The sequence below is a fragment of the Lepisma saccharinum genome, chromosome 7 (assembly GCF_977018435.1).
Source record: "Lepisma saccharinum chromosome 7, izLepSacc3.1, whole genome shotgun sequence".
NCBI classification, from domain to species: Eukaryota; Metazoa; Arthropoda; class Insecta; order Zygentoma; family Lepismatidae; genus Lepisma; species Lepisma saccharinum.
Window position 1 is genome coordinate 72246317 of NC_139235.1, and position 14451 is coordinate 72260767.

The window sequence follows — 14451 nt, forward strand, 5'->3', positions numbered from 1 at the left end:
AATTAATAAAGAAGTAACTATTTCTGTTGAGTCAAGTCCATTTGATTCGTTCTTTAGACGGAGAATTATAAAAGTGACCCATAAGCCAGTTGACATTAGCATTAACCTCTTCAATGACTAGCTTAGTAGTCACTTGACTATAGCAGTAGTTATTTAAGGTTATTTTGGTGTAAAAAATGCTGTCTGTATGGCTTTATGTTTGTTTATATTAATAATGCATTTTGACAACCGACTTATGGACCACCCTATACATTTAAAAAATACTGTTTTTTCGTAGCACTTTACGTCGAGATAACTACATTAAAATGTCTTTTCATTGTGTATTATGAGAAGGAATGGCAACAACGGTTGTAGCAAAATGTCCAGGTGTAAGGTTTCAGTTCTTCCTCGGGGTTTTCCCAAAGGTCTGAAACCCGCACTCCGCGCCCTACAACCGCGTGCCGGCCGATTGTCATACGGCCCCGGAAAAGTTGCTGGACTCGTACGTGTCCATGGTGGTGAAGGTTCCAATGGTGACGCTCTTCTTCTTCAGGGACCCCCTTCCCTCCCCGGCCTGGACAAGGGCACTCTTGCTGGCCCTGAGTTCGGTGAACATCGGCTGCTTCGGAGATTGAGCATCAGGGTCGCACTTCTCGACGCACTCGGTGTCACCGTTCTTGGGCAACGAGGGCTCGGACCCCAACGCCGCTCCCGAACCCGCCCCTATAACAATCCCCTCGTCACCTTGGTTGCACACGTCCGGTGGGGTGTCACTGTGCCTCTTCAGCAAGGGTCCTTCAACCCCTTCGTTGTCGCTGGCCACCAGAACCTCGGGTTTTGTCCTCCTAACTAGATATTCACCACTCTGCTCTCTCATTCGCCTCTCGACGCCGGGGATTATCCGCACCATGTCCTCCACCGTGGGGAACCTCTTCAGGTAGGCCATGATAGACAAAAGAGCAGCAAGCTCCGCTATGAAAAAGGCCGCTCCGGCTGTGAAGAAGGACCATCCGTACTCGTAACCGTAGTTGCTAGCTCCAGCGCTCTCGCGTCGGGGTCTGTCCATGTAGGCGTCGCTGAGGACCGACGCGAAGATCACCAGTCCACCGCCAAGAGACAGACCTGTGGAAGAACAAACCTTTCAGTTAGGATTCAGCTAGAATTAGAGAAGGATACAGTGGGATGCATACATATTACCAAGCAAAGTGTTCAAGAATTGAAGCAAAACCCAAAAGAAGCTGTTGACAGCCTCTGTACATGGCGTATTTACAAACCCTGCAGTGCTGCAGAACCAGAGGTATATAACGCTTTCTTATTGGCTGTGAGCACCGGAAGTGTTTATGTTCCGTGCCCTTCCTTTCTTGCCTGGTCGTTTACTGAAAATAATAGACTCGTGATTATGTAGTAATAAAGTTTGTAATCAAATTGGCGAAATTATGATAAGAAATATATATTTGTATGGAAAAAGCTAAAAATGCAATTGAATCCTCTTTTGTCTATACACATCAATATGCCTTCGAAAAGCAATGATGTTGAATATTTCTGAAAGCGCTTGTAACGTATGTGAAGTGATTACCTACCGCAGTATAGGAGAAATTTCATAACTTGACATGTGATAAATAATACAATTTTTGTGTAATAATTTTAAAAATGTGCTCAAAAATCAATCTGAGTTTAAAGGAGTTTCAAATCATGTTAGGATGGATGTCTGAAATCTACACTGTCAATTTGAACCCTGCCATTTAGCGTTACTTTAAAGGAACACTGCATTAACTTCCGGAAGACAGCCAATCAGGAGCCAAATATGGCTGTAGGTTCTTCAGCACTATAGGGTTTGTAAATAAACGTACGGATGCAAGAGAAAAAGTAATGAAAATAGCCATGGACAATTAGCCGAGCAATACTTGTGTATCCCACTGTACAAGAGCAAGAAACTTTATATTTATTGAAATTTCCAGTACAGCATAATATAAAACCGGATAGAATAATAATAAAACAGTAAAACAAAACAGTACCATTATAAACAGAGCATCACTAAAACATCTCTGGGAGTTATGAATGGCGATATACAAAAACATGAATAGACGAATTTAAATACACACTGTACAAAAAACACAAACCGAGCTATAATAATCCCTCAAAATACGTACAAAATGGCGCTCAAGGAAAAACTAAATCAACGCTATTCGAAAAACAACAGACTAATGAAAATATTTGTTCTTCTTCTTCGTAGCTTGATTATATAATAGTTATTCATACTATTATACACCTCAATCACAACAATTACGTATGTACAATTTCTTTTATAGGTTGGTGATAAAAGACGAAAAGGAGATGAAAATATGTTTGGGTTGAGATGTTGGTGAGCTGATTCGGATGGAATATTGAAAATTGTATGAGTGAGAGCCTGGGAGTTGCAATGTGGAAAGTTTCGTTGCTCCATGTTTTATGTCCAGGCCCCTGAGGGAGAGTTAGTGAAGTGGAATGTTTCATTACAAGCTTCCATTTATGATCTTACATAGAAAATTCGTATCTACATGATTCTGATGTGCAATTTTTCAAGCAGATAGGTGGCTCAGGGTCGGTATTCTATGGAAAGGATATGACGATGACTACATCTGCATTTCCCTGTTCATAAATAATTTTCAGTATTAGAGTTTATAATTAAAGTGAAAAGTGTACAGTGAGGATAAAAATTGCCGTTGTCATGACCTTCAAATTCCTAAAGCTCATACCTTATCCTGAAAACAGCTTGCATTACGCATTGCAATTAATTTTTTACCTGCGTGGTGGAGTGGTTAGCAAAGCGCTCTACGACGCCTGGAGTGTCGGGTTCGAATCCCAGCCTCTTCATCATTTTCATCATATCATCACTCAGCTTCATCGCCGCGATTAGTCACAGAAAAGTGGCATAGAAGCGACCCTAAATATTTTTTTTTACCATTACCTGATTTGTATTTTCACAAAGAAACATAAATAACAGGTATTTTGGGGGTGCGATTGGTTAATTTCACAACAAAGAAAGCTTTTTGTAAAGGTAACGCCTTCGCCTTGTAACCAAATTATCCCGTGCTTAATCCGCTGTACACACTTAATGGTTCGGATCCCACTTTAAACTGTAGGCCCAGTCCTTATTAGCCTATGTATTTACAAAGTGGACTCAAAACAAAAAAAAAAACTCAAGAAAACTGGCAGTAGTAATCACATAGACAAAACCAGAAAGTTTTTAAAGGAATTCATCTGCTGAAAAATTATATTGAATGCAAGTAAGTGTATACAAGTGGAGGGAAATAATTATATAAATATATTTTCTTCAAAAAATTAAGAGAAATGGGGGAGGGGCTGCTCCTCATAAAGCCCTTCTTTCGGTGCTCGTATGTAGAGGCATGTAAAATTTTTTGTTAGTGAATGCAAAATTCTGAAACAGTAACTTATATTAATACAAAAATATTTCAAAATAGCAACAGGATATATATTTTATTACATATATACCTAAAACAGGACAATTCATTCAAAACATGTATAAACAATCAAAAATGGCAAAGCTGTTTTGTATTTTTAAAAAAATCCTTTCCGTAACGTGAGCTATGATACCCCAATTTACACAAATTCGCTTTTCGTGGAACCTCTTGTACAGTATCTTGTTCATATTAAATATATCACTCAACAATGTAACGATCTTCAGTTGTCACTTTCAACAGCGTTACTACTGCAGTAAATGTGAATATATTACCTGTGAAATTATGCACCATAAACATGGATATTAGTAAATTTATCGGTAACTTTATTAGTCATACTAAAAAATGTACTACTATTTAAACAGCAATATAGTTTCATCAGACAAGTTGATTATTTTATGTAACTATTACATCTTAGTGTATACTAGCTGATTGGCCGGCGTTGCCCGGTTATTTATTGATCCCAATCTTCTATTAGACAGGAATATAATTAATTCTAACTATAGTGTAAAATGAGCTTATAGTTGAACGGTATTGGGAGTGTGACTACTAATCTTAGCGACCCCGAAAACTATCGATTCCACACTACTATCGGTCGTTTTACATGTCACTTCCTTCCCACCCCCACCCCTAGTGGCGCGAGGGGTGTCTTACCCCCACAGTATTTCTTTCCAGATTGTAAGTGATATGTGTACCAAGTTTGCTTGAAATTGCTCCAAGATAGCAATATCGCACCTTCTGCGTAGGCAACCAACTCCGCCGTGCTGTGTAGCAGGAAGCATAACTTGCAGGATGTGACACGAAAATGTCTCGCAACAGAATGCTATTTTATGTCCCATTCCCACTCTCACCCCTAGGGGTGCCAGGCGTGTCTTACTCCCACAGTATTTCTTTCGAGATACCAATACGTGTACCAAGTTTGGTTGAAATCGCTCCAGGCGTTCGAGAGTTATGCCGGAACAAACAAATATACACACCCACACATACATCCATTCTTATATATATATAGATAAGTTAGTCGTAAATTTTATAATATAAAGATGAGTCGAAGTACACAAGCGCAACTTTGCTTGATCAATTATCAACAATGCTGGGTAAATTGAAGGCCGGTTTGCAACACTGCAAAAGCAAGAAAACTTGATGAAATATAACAGCTTAAGCCTTTTTTTTGTTTTGTTTTCAATGTGGAAGGTTTGAGAAGTAAAACAACTCCCATCAATAACGTGACGTCATGCTGTCACGACCAAATATCTTCCGTCTCCCCAAATGAGGGTGGTTTAAGCCGTAAGAAGCTGTTTGTTGTCTTCTGCCTAATTAGTTATCAAAACTCCTTCACCCCGCCGGTCCGTTGTCAAGCGTCACAGCTGAAGCGTGAAGCGACGCCCCAAACTGGCGGGAATCTCTCAAACAATGGCTTGTCGCATTGTTGCAAAGTTTGCTTCATTTACAGACAGTTCTCTTCACTTTAACCTGGTTTCATGAAACCCCCTGAAACCAACTACATAGGCACTGTTAGAGACAGAAAGTTTAAATACACGCCCTTGTGCAAATCTTACCCGTTGGAGCGTCAGATGTCAGGGACTGGCTAGTGCTTAAAGCTTCCTGCTCGAATTAATGGTTGTCGGGGGCTGAAATGCTCGAATTGATGGAGGCTGCGTGCCTCAAGTGCTCGAATTAATGGTGATAGGGGACTCATAGCTCGAGTTAATGATGGTCTGGTGGCTGAAATGCTCGAATTAATAATTTTCTGGAATCAAAAGCTCGAATTAATGGTGGTCGGGGCTCAAATGCTCGAATTAATGGTGATCGGAGCCTCAAATGGTCGAATGAATGGTGGTCGGGGCCTCAAATGGTCGAATGAATGGTGATCGGGTTGCTCAAATGGTCGAATTAATGGTGGTTGGGAATCAAAAGCTCGAATTAATGGTGGTAAGGGGCTTAATTTCTTGAATTAATGGTGGTCGGTGGCTCAAATTCTCGAATTAATGGTGGTCCGGGGCTCAAATGCTCGAAGTCGTGTTTTTTTCTGTTTTTGGAAGTACCCTCATGTAAACTGTTGGTTATCTGATTTCTTTCTTCATTCTTGGCGTCTCTAAATCCAGACGCAGCTATTTTATTTTATTGCGTTAAATGTGTAGTCCATACGACAGTGTCCCTTTCACTAGACTGGAGAATGGTAGATTGTTTGAGCAGAAAGAGCCACTTTTCCTCTCTCTACAATTATTCCATTCTCTTTCTCTCTTATCTCTCGCCTTCCCTCAACCTCTCACTTACTGTCTTTTCCTCTATGTCTCTCTCCTTCCCTTCATCTCTCACTTTCTCTGTCTGTCTGTCTGTCTCTCTCTCTCTCCATGTTTACCTGTCTCTCTCCCTCTCTCTCATCTTTCATCTCTCGTATCTATTTATCTCTCCTTTCCATTCTTTTCCGATTCTCTCTCCAATCTCCCCTTTTCTCTGTCTCTCTCCCATTCTCTCACTCTCTTCCTCTCTCCATCTCTCTCTCTCTCCTCCCTCCGTTCTATTCCATCTCTCTCTCCTACCTCAATTTATCTCATTCTCCTCTTCCCCATCACTTCCTCCCTTTCCCTTTCATTTCTTTCTTTCTTTCTCTATCCCCCTCTGTCTCTATCTTTCCCTTCTTTCTTCTACCTTCTTTTTCTAATCCGTCCATTTATCTGATTTTCTCTTCCATTTTTATCCTTCCCTCCATCTCATCTTCTCTTTACCTTTTCCTTTCACTCTCTCTCACTCCCACTATCCATTTCTCCCTAATTTTACTCTCTCCCTCGCTCACCTTTTCTCTCTCACTTCCTCTCTTTTTACCTCTTTCTTCATCGCTCTCTCTCCCTTTCTATCTCCCCTTTTGTTCTTCCCTCCCCTCCCTGCCTTCTCTCCTTCTCTCTCTCTCTTTCTCTCTCCCTCATCTTTCTCTTTCAGTCTCGCTCTCCCTCCAAAACTCTTCCTACGCAATGGCACAGATGCGCCGGATTTAACTACTTACGATTACTTACTTGCATTCCCTCCAGAAACAAAGCTGCACCGATAACCCAAAGAAACACCAAAGGGCGAACAACTCTCATGAAATTAAGTCCCATCGTAACGCCCGAAACGTAAAAATTTCATCACAGCTTCCAAAGGAAGTTTTAAAAAACCCCTAGATGGGTGAGAACCGGCTTGAAGAATGGTTCTCATATATTATACATTTAATTCTGCAGATCCTCGAGGTCATATCCTTCGGGGGGAAAGAGTGCAGGGGGAGGGAGGATGAAACTGAGAAATAGAATCTTACTAAAGGGTTAATTGTTCCTATTACCCCGAGCGCTTTATCTTCATCTTACACGGATATAAATCCCATTCTCCAGGGGGTATCGTGGGAGGGAAAAGGAATATAGCTCTCTCATCAACCCTTGAGAGGAGGAGAGATTCGCCGAAGTGCTGCGCTGAGATACAGCGTAAAGGGACTGAGACGTTAGGTTGGGTTGGAGGAATGTATTCCCTAACTAATCTGGAAGGTTACAGCTAAGTCGAAGCCTTTGTCTCTATCCAGGCTTCATTAGTAAATTCGAACGATCTACACTTGTTTTTCTTTTGATTCATCGCATTTCTTTGTTCTTTACTTCCCTCTACAGTCTTTCTGTCCCTTTATATACATATTTACCAACCTTTTCCATTTCTCCCTTTCGTTCTGCTTTCGGTACTGTTAGCTTTTCCTTCAGGATAAGCTTTCTTAATGAAAAGGATATGACGTCACTGAAAGAAAGTACCCTTTTCTCCTATAGTAGCGAGCAAGGAACTCAGATGAGTAAAACGAAAGCCTAAGGGAGATTTCACCCGGAAGCGACACGATTCGCTTGAAGATTTCGCCAATCGAATGCAGGCTTGTGCGGCTCTCGTGCAGCTACGGTGTGAAACGCTGCTCTTGATTGGTTGATTGATTGATTGATTGATTGATTTAGTTTATTTTACTTCGCGTTTTGTGCCTCTTGGCTAATTTGCGAAGATGGGGATGAGTGATGAAATGATGAAATTGATGAATGAAAATTCACAAACAACTAAGTCCGACCGGGATTCGAACCCGGGACCCTTGGCGTCGCAGCGCTATGTGCTAACCACTCGGCCACAGGGTCGGGCGCTGCTCTTAATTGGATCGTTCCATAGAGATATATGTTGCGTGTCGCTTCGGTATAAAATCTAAGGCAGATTTCAGACCGAAGCGACACGCGACAAAAGACAAGCGATACGTATCACTTGGAAGCAAACCCAGAACCTCCAGCACATGAAGCTGATAGTCTACCACCTGGACACAAAACCACGTGGCAGAGTATTTGCCCATATTTTTCTTATTAACTCAAGCAACTGTTTATTACATTTTATTTAATAACTCATTGAAGAAATTAAAGTTTATTTAAATTTTAAGGGGAAAAATACTCAATTTTTAATGTTTATCTTAATTTTGTCATCATTTTACAAACATTTGCATATAAAATTATCCACGTGTTACATTCGATAAAATATTATGTTTAGCGATCGGCTTCGATGCTGTGAAGTGCATTTTCTCGGAAATGGCTGGGTAGTGGCATATCAGTACTTATGGGGTACCCTACCACTACACGAAGTCAGTTTCATTATCCGTGCCCTCTCCTTGTCAGTTTTTGTCTTTTCGTTGTACATTTGTCAAAATGAAACTGAACTTCGGTTTGCGCCTATATTTTCCATTACAGTTTTGTGTATTATATCCTAGGTCTTATGCAATCCCACACAAGCATGTTGTAGATTGGGTTGCCTATAGACAAGGGTGAAATTTTTTGTTCAGTATGGTGTTATTACTGAACACCATATTAAAAAGTTAAGTACCGTAAACCAAGAAAAGTCCACATCAGTGAAGGAGTGGTTAGTCCAGCGTTAATCCAGCCAGGGATCTCGGATTCGATGCCAGGCCTAGGCATGTGTTCTTTGTGAGTGTCCCTTCGTCAATTTCATCATATCATGACTCATCATCATCTTCGCGATTATGCAAAAATGGCAGCAAAAAGCGAAGTAAAATAAACCAAATCAATCAATGAATTCTGCAACTTTTGGCTAATCGTGACGTTGAAGATGATTTGAAACTGATGAAGAGACAGTCCCAATGTAATACTCATACCCAGGCAGGGACTCTAACCCGCAACCTTCTGTGTCGTGATGGTTCATACGACCATCAGTGCGCTCAGCCACCCACACCATATTTTAAAGCATTATCATGTAGTCTCTTTATCGAAGAAATTCTTGTTGTTTTCCACTATTTGTTACTGAGAAATAAATTAAGTAATAAATAACTGTCGTGCATGTAGACAGAGATTAATTTACACAAACGTATCCTCTTCTTGGAATAAAGATCATTACGAGGATTCACAGTAACAATCAATTGATATATAACATATATTCCATTTTTACATGTTAACAACTTTATCAAAAATGAATGTTGATAATCAATTATGACGACAAAATTCAAACATCCATACTTAACAATAGCAAGGGCCTCCACGATGGCGGTGGAAACGCCGATTTGTAATCAAGGGTCCCGGGTTCTATACCCGGTGGACAGTGGTTCGGATCCAACTTTAAAACTGTACGTCCAGTCCAGATTAGCCTATCTTTGCATAAACTGGACTTAACAACAATTCAGTTCAAACAATACACCAAAGCATTGTCTACTCGCTTGCAGACCGATTGCTCAGGAGTGTGCCAAGTTTTAAATTCGTAAGTATGCAGCTCTCGAACACATTTCTTGAAGACTTCGTATCAGAAAAGCACGTTCTCACTTATGCATGCAAGAAAAAAATATATAAATCCAAGTAGAATCCACAATTCAAGAAGTGGAGGACATTTATTAAAATGGTTGCGCCAATAACTTCTTCCATCCATCCACGGGGCACCCGATGTTCTCTAGACTCCTCTATGCCAAGTTTCGGATCTGAACATCTGCCAAAATGTGTCGGAAATCTGCACATCAGTGCGAGGCAGAGAATCTTGATAAATTGCGGACCCAAGGAAGGAGAAGAAGCTTTTGCGAGGATGAAACAGTATTCGAAACGGAATATAAAGTCTAGTTTTTATTTTTCGGATTTTTTGAAAAATGGGAATATAGCAATTCCATCCTCTTTTCTACAGGTCGGTTCACTTGTTTGCGTAGATTGTTCGGTGTGAAGGATATGATGTGCATAACAACGTTTCTCACTAGTATGTGCGTGCCTCCCCGTGGCGCAGTGGTAGCGTCGTCTCCCTGTAACCAAGGGGTCCCGGGTTCGATACCCGGTGAAGGCACATAGTGGTTCGGGTCCCACTTAAAACTGTATATCGTCTTGGTGAGCCTTTCTGTGCATAAGGTGAACTTGAAACAACATTTGAAGCGTTTGCTGCAAAAAGGAGGTAACTCCAATTTGATAAATTATTGGCAAAATAATAAAAAAAACGTTTAGAAATCTGAAATGGAGAGTTATTTGCACAAAAGTTGTTTCAATACATTCTGTATGTCTTCCTTTAGAATGGGGACAATATCTTCACCCAAAATCTATGTTCTAGATGGCCTGGCACGTGTTTTGTTGGTGGAGCTACCTCTTTGTTGCCACAAAACGGATGATCTTCTGATTTATAGGGAAAAGAGTGGTGCAAACAAGTGATACCATGTGTAATGTTGTATTGGGAATAGATAAGAATACAGTTGTATAATGAAGTCAGAACAGAAAATAACTCTTTTAAGTAATCCAATCCCCCTTCTGTAATATCTGGCTCATCTGGTGCGTTGTTACATCAGGAGGTACCTCCTTCTTGCAGCAAACGAACAAGACAGTCAGCTCTATCTTGTGAGTAATGCGAGAACTACCGCTTGGAGCTACATCTTTCTTGCACCAACTGAAAGCGGCGGTTTTATTGCACACGATAAGGTAGAGAACACTAAAACTTCCAAAAGTGGAGCTACCTCCTTTTTGCAGCAAACCCTTCAATTAAAAATATCCATTAGTATGTGCAGTATTCTACGAGGGTGCTCCGAAAAGTTCTGCGCTTAAGGCTTGGTTGGACCTCTCCTTTCAGAAAATCTGTATGACATTCCAAAATCTGAAAAAATGCATCTGCTTAGAATTCCTTCAAGAGCATTCACGCAAATCTTCATGTGGTTTGCTTTCCCCGTTGTCTAGATATTCTCAATAGTTTCGTGGCTACGTAAGCCCTGACGTCGAGCAAAGGTCCATCCGAAATTTAACAATCAAAGAACGAATTTATAATTTCATTTTTTAAAAAATATTTTATCATAATCTGACTTAAGATCAATACATTAATCCAGCCATGCTGTTGTCAAGGCCCATATCTTCGCAGACCACATGCAGCACACACATATCAAGGAGACATCTAATTGATATCTTATGGATATTAATCCCGAAATTCTGGATATCCAGGAATATCCATTGGATATCCACATGTCCGTTCAGGGAAATGCATCCGGGGACTTGCACAATGTGTTTCGTTGCTCCATTATTCAGTTGGCAGGACCAGTGGGATGATGGAACGGGCAACAAGCTTCGTGTTGTCAGGGGCATGGCGTTCCTCATACAGTCCGTCCCGTAGGGAAGAGGTTAGTTGGACACAGCCGTCTCACCCTTGCTGCAAGGGCTGGACCTCCAATGTGTCTTATATGTAATGCAATTATAAGTGTTCGACATGTTATTATCGAATACAGGGTGTCTCAAAAGTAATAGCGCAAACTGACACATGAAAGTACACGAAGCAAAAAAGTCTCAGTAAACATGGGTCAGCAAACGAGCTGTTTTCGAGATAATTGCGAATGTGTGGTTACAAGCCGCCACTGACTTCATTGTTTGTAAACGTCGTCCTAGTTGGTAAAATGTTAATAATGTGTGCGAATGTTCTGTTTGATTGCAACGCCTCCTCTCGGAAATGATCTGTTTGTTTACAACGCCACCTCTCGGAAATGATTTGTTTTGCAAACAAAGAGCAAACCTTGGACCGCGCAAGGAATGAAGCACTCGGTGTTTACAAAATGCAATCAATGACGGCTTGTAACCACACGTTCGCACACATTATTAGCATTTTACCAACTATGACGACGTTTACAAACAATGAAGTCAGTGGCGGCTTGTAATCTCACATTCGCGATTATCTCGAAAACGGCTCGTTTGCGGACCCATGTTTGCTGACACTTTTTGGCTTCTATTATCGTGTACTTTCACCTGTGTCAGATTGCGCTATTACTTATAGTTGTTGTTCTTGAGTCGGTGTTTTAAGTCCACTTAAATGCACAGTAAGGCCAATCGGGACTTGACCTACAGTTTAAAATGGGATCCGAACCACTTGTGCCTCCACCGGGTATCGGTTGATTACAAGGCGGCGACGCTACCATTGCGCCATCGGGTAGGCCTGCGCTATTACTTATGAGACACCCTGTATACATATGTTACTTTCTTCAGACAAACTTGTAATCTTCCCAACTGCTTATCATTCATGTTGGTGGATGACAACAGTGTTTTAATAAATGTTTTTAGCTTCTGAGAAGAGCGGGTTTCTTCTGCTTTCTCTGAGGAAGATTTCTAGTGTATCTTCACCTTTTTATTGCATTGTCCTGTGCAGGTCCCTTTACAACCTTGCACCTTCAACCACTGTGCGAATTAAGCTTTTTGCTTTGGGGAGGATGCTTAGTCAGTGTCGTATTTGTGATTTCATGTCCGGGGGGGGGGGGGTTCTTTAGGTATTCAAAATTGTATATGCTACCAGTTAGTAAACGTACCTATGACATTGAGTCTTATAACATCTACAACGTAATTTATAAACCAGTATTTTTACATTCCAAGAAACCCTTGCCCGTACACATAAAGAGCTATTGAAGCACACCGAAAAAACTTAACTCAATGACGGCGTGAGGCGAGAAATGTGATCTACATACCTCAAAACGAATGAAGTTCACGAAACCCTCTCTTGCCATGGCGGTAGTTTATTTGACAATAGGCAGAGCAACGGCGTTACTCTGGGAGCTTGTACTAAATCCTATGCACCCGAAGACAAACTATATTTATAAAAATGTATGTATATGTGTGTGTGTTTGTTCCGGCATAACTCTCGAACGCCTGGAGCAATTTCAACCAAACTTGGTGCACATATGGCTTACGATCTGGAAAGAAATACTGTGGGGGTAAGATACCCCTGACACCCCTATGGGTCGGGTTGGGAAGGGGTAACATGTAAAAATAATCGAAAACGACCGATATTTGTGTGGAATCCATAGTTTTCGGGGTCGCTAAGATGTATAATGACACTCTCAATGCGGTGCAACTCCAAGTTCATCACCTATCGGCATGGGGTGAGAGGGGTTACATTTTACAGTGTAATTAGAATTCATTATTTTCCTGTACAATAGAAGATTGGGATAAATAAATACCCGGGAAACGCCGAGTAATCAGGTAGTAAACAAAGAAGCAATGGGCTGCATAAAAATATAAGCTTCAGACGCAAAGTAGCACGCAGTTGTTTTAAAGGTTAATTAACTGTCTTCGCGAATGGTTTTTCAGTTATGTTCGTTCCGTAGTTAAGAAATGGTATAATATACTTTTAATTCAATTTTCTTTTGCCTGGGATAAACATTCTTGTGGGGGGGGGGGTCCCAGGCACCCCCGTTTATTCGTACCCTACTTTTAACTTTCCTCAAGGGGCTCTTTACACCCATTTCTAACTCTTGGTAATGGTTTTTAAATAAGAGGGGTTTCTCTCACTTAGAAGACATAAGTGACGATTCACCCAAAAATTTTAACTAAAAAACAAACATTCTAAATGGGGAGGCAACTAAAGACGACTAGCTCAATGAAGGAAGTAAGTAAGACGAAATCAAACTAGATGAAGATAATAGCGATTCTAGTAGGATTTCGACAAGGTTAAGAAAAAAACCAACCAAAACTTGATGGGAGATTTGGGGGCAGGGGGGAAGCATTGCAACCGCAACATTTCGCAGCAAAACGTGACTCCTGAAAATAAATGGATCGCAACAGCTGCCGTAGACATCCCGCCTTTCCCCATGAAAGACAAGAGATCGGTATTGCGGGTAATCTAGAAAGAAGGATACGCCGACGCGAGAGCCATCTGTTAAGGAAACTTAAAAGGAATTGTTTTTTTTTTTTCTTTCTACAAAAACCCGGCCAAGGCGAGCGGGGATTCTGGCGACAGATGTTGTGGTCAGTGTAGCCCATTCGTCAAATTAGTCCTGCCCATATGTACGGGACATGTATTCGTGGGATGTGGAAATGAAAAAAGTGAGGGTGGTAATTTTGGACACTACACAGATTTCGGTTCATTGATTTCCGATTTTTCTATACTTGAAAATGAGTTCGGAAAACCACACTTCTAAATGTACGAGGCTCTATGGTATTCATGCTTTAGAGATATGAAAGTGTTCCACAGCTTTTTGTTCGTATAAATAAGATAGACGATTTTCAAAATTTTCAAAAATTGTGTATTATAATAGTTATTATACAGAGTGAGTCAGAATATGGCTAAACGTTTGAAGTATATGTAGTGTGTTACTGTACAATGTATAAGGAAATGACGAATGGTGTATTAAACTTGAAACTTCATTTTCGTCAATTCAGATAAGTGTCACGTGCCCGAGCTTACGTCATTAGCCAAGATGGCGCTAAACATGCAGCAGCAAGTTACAGTTGTAGCGTGGGCAATTCTATACTAGAATGATCGTGAGGGCAGTGTGCACAGCAATGGACTTTAACAACAATTTGACGTAAGCAGTCCTCACTTTCGCACAGTTGGTGGGAACAATGTTACGTTAAAATCACGTCTCGCCAGTCTCATGTTCATTCTGGTATAGAACTGCCCACGCCGCAACTGTAGCTTGATGCTGCATGTTCAGAGCCATCTTGACTAATGACGTAAGCTCGGGCACGTGTATCTGGGACGATAAAATGAAGTTTCAAGTTTAATACACCATTCTCCTCTGTTCAGTAACACGCATCATTTACTT

At 40.9% G+C, this 14451-nt stretch overlaps 1 protein-coding gene across 1 annotated transcript in view; it reads right to left on the reverse strand.

The window, feature by feature from the left end:
* Positions 1 to 451: 451 nt before the first annotated feature.
* LOC145990505 (voltage-dependent calcium channel gamma-7 subunit-like) overlaps positions 452 to 14451 on the reverse strand; it is a 758904-nt gene continuing 744904 nt past the window's right edge. Inside the window, exon 4 of the mRNA XM_083126201.1 lies at positions 452 to 1101. Coding sequence (XP_082982327.1) covers positions 452 to 1101 — 650 coding nt within the window. The remainder of the gene's footprint in view (positions 1102 to 14451) is intronic.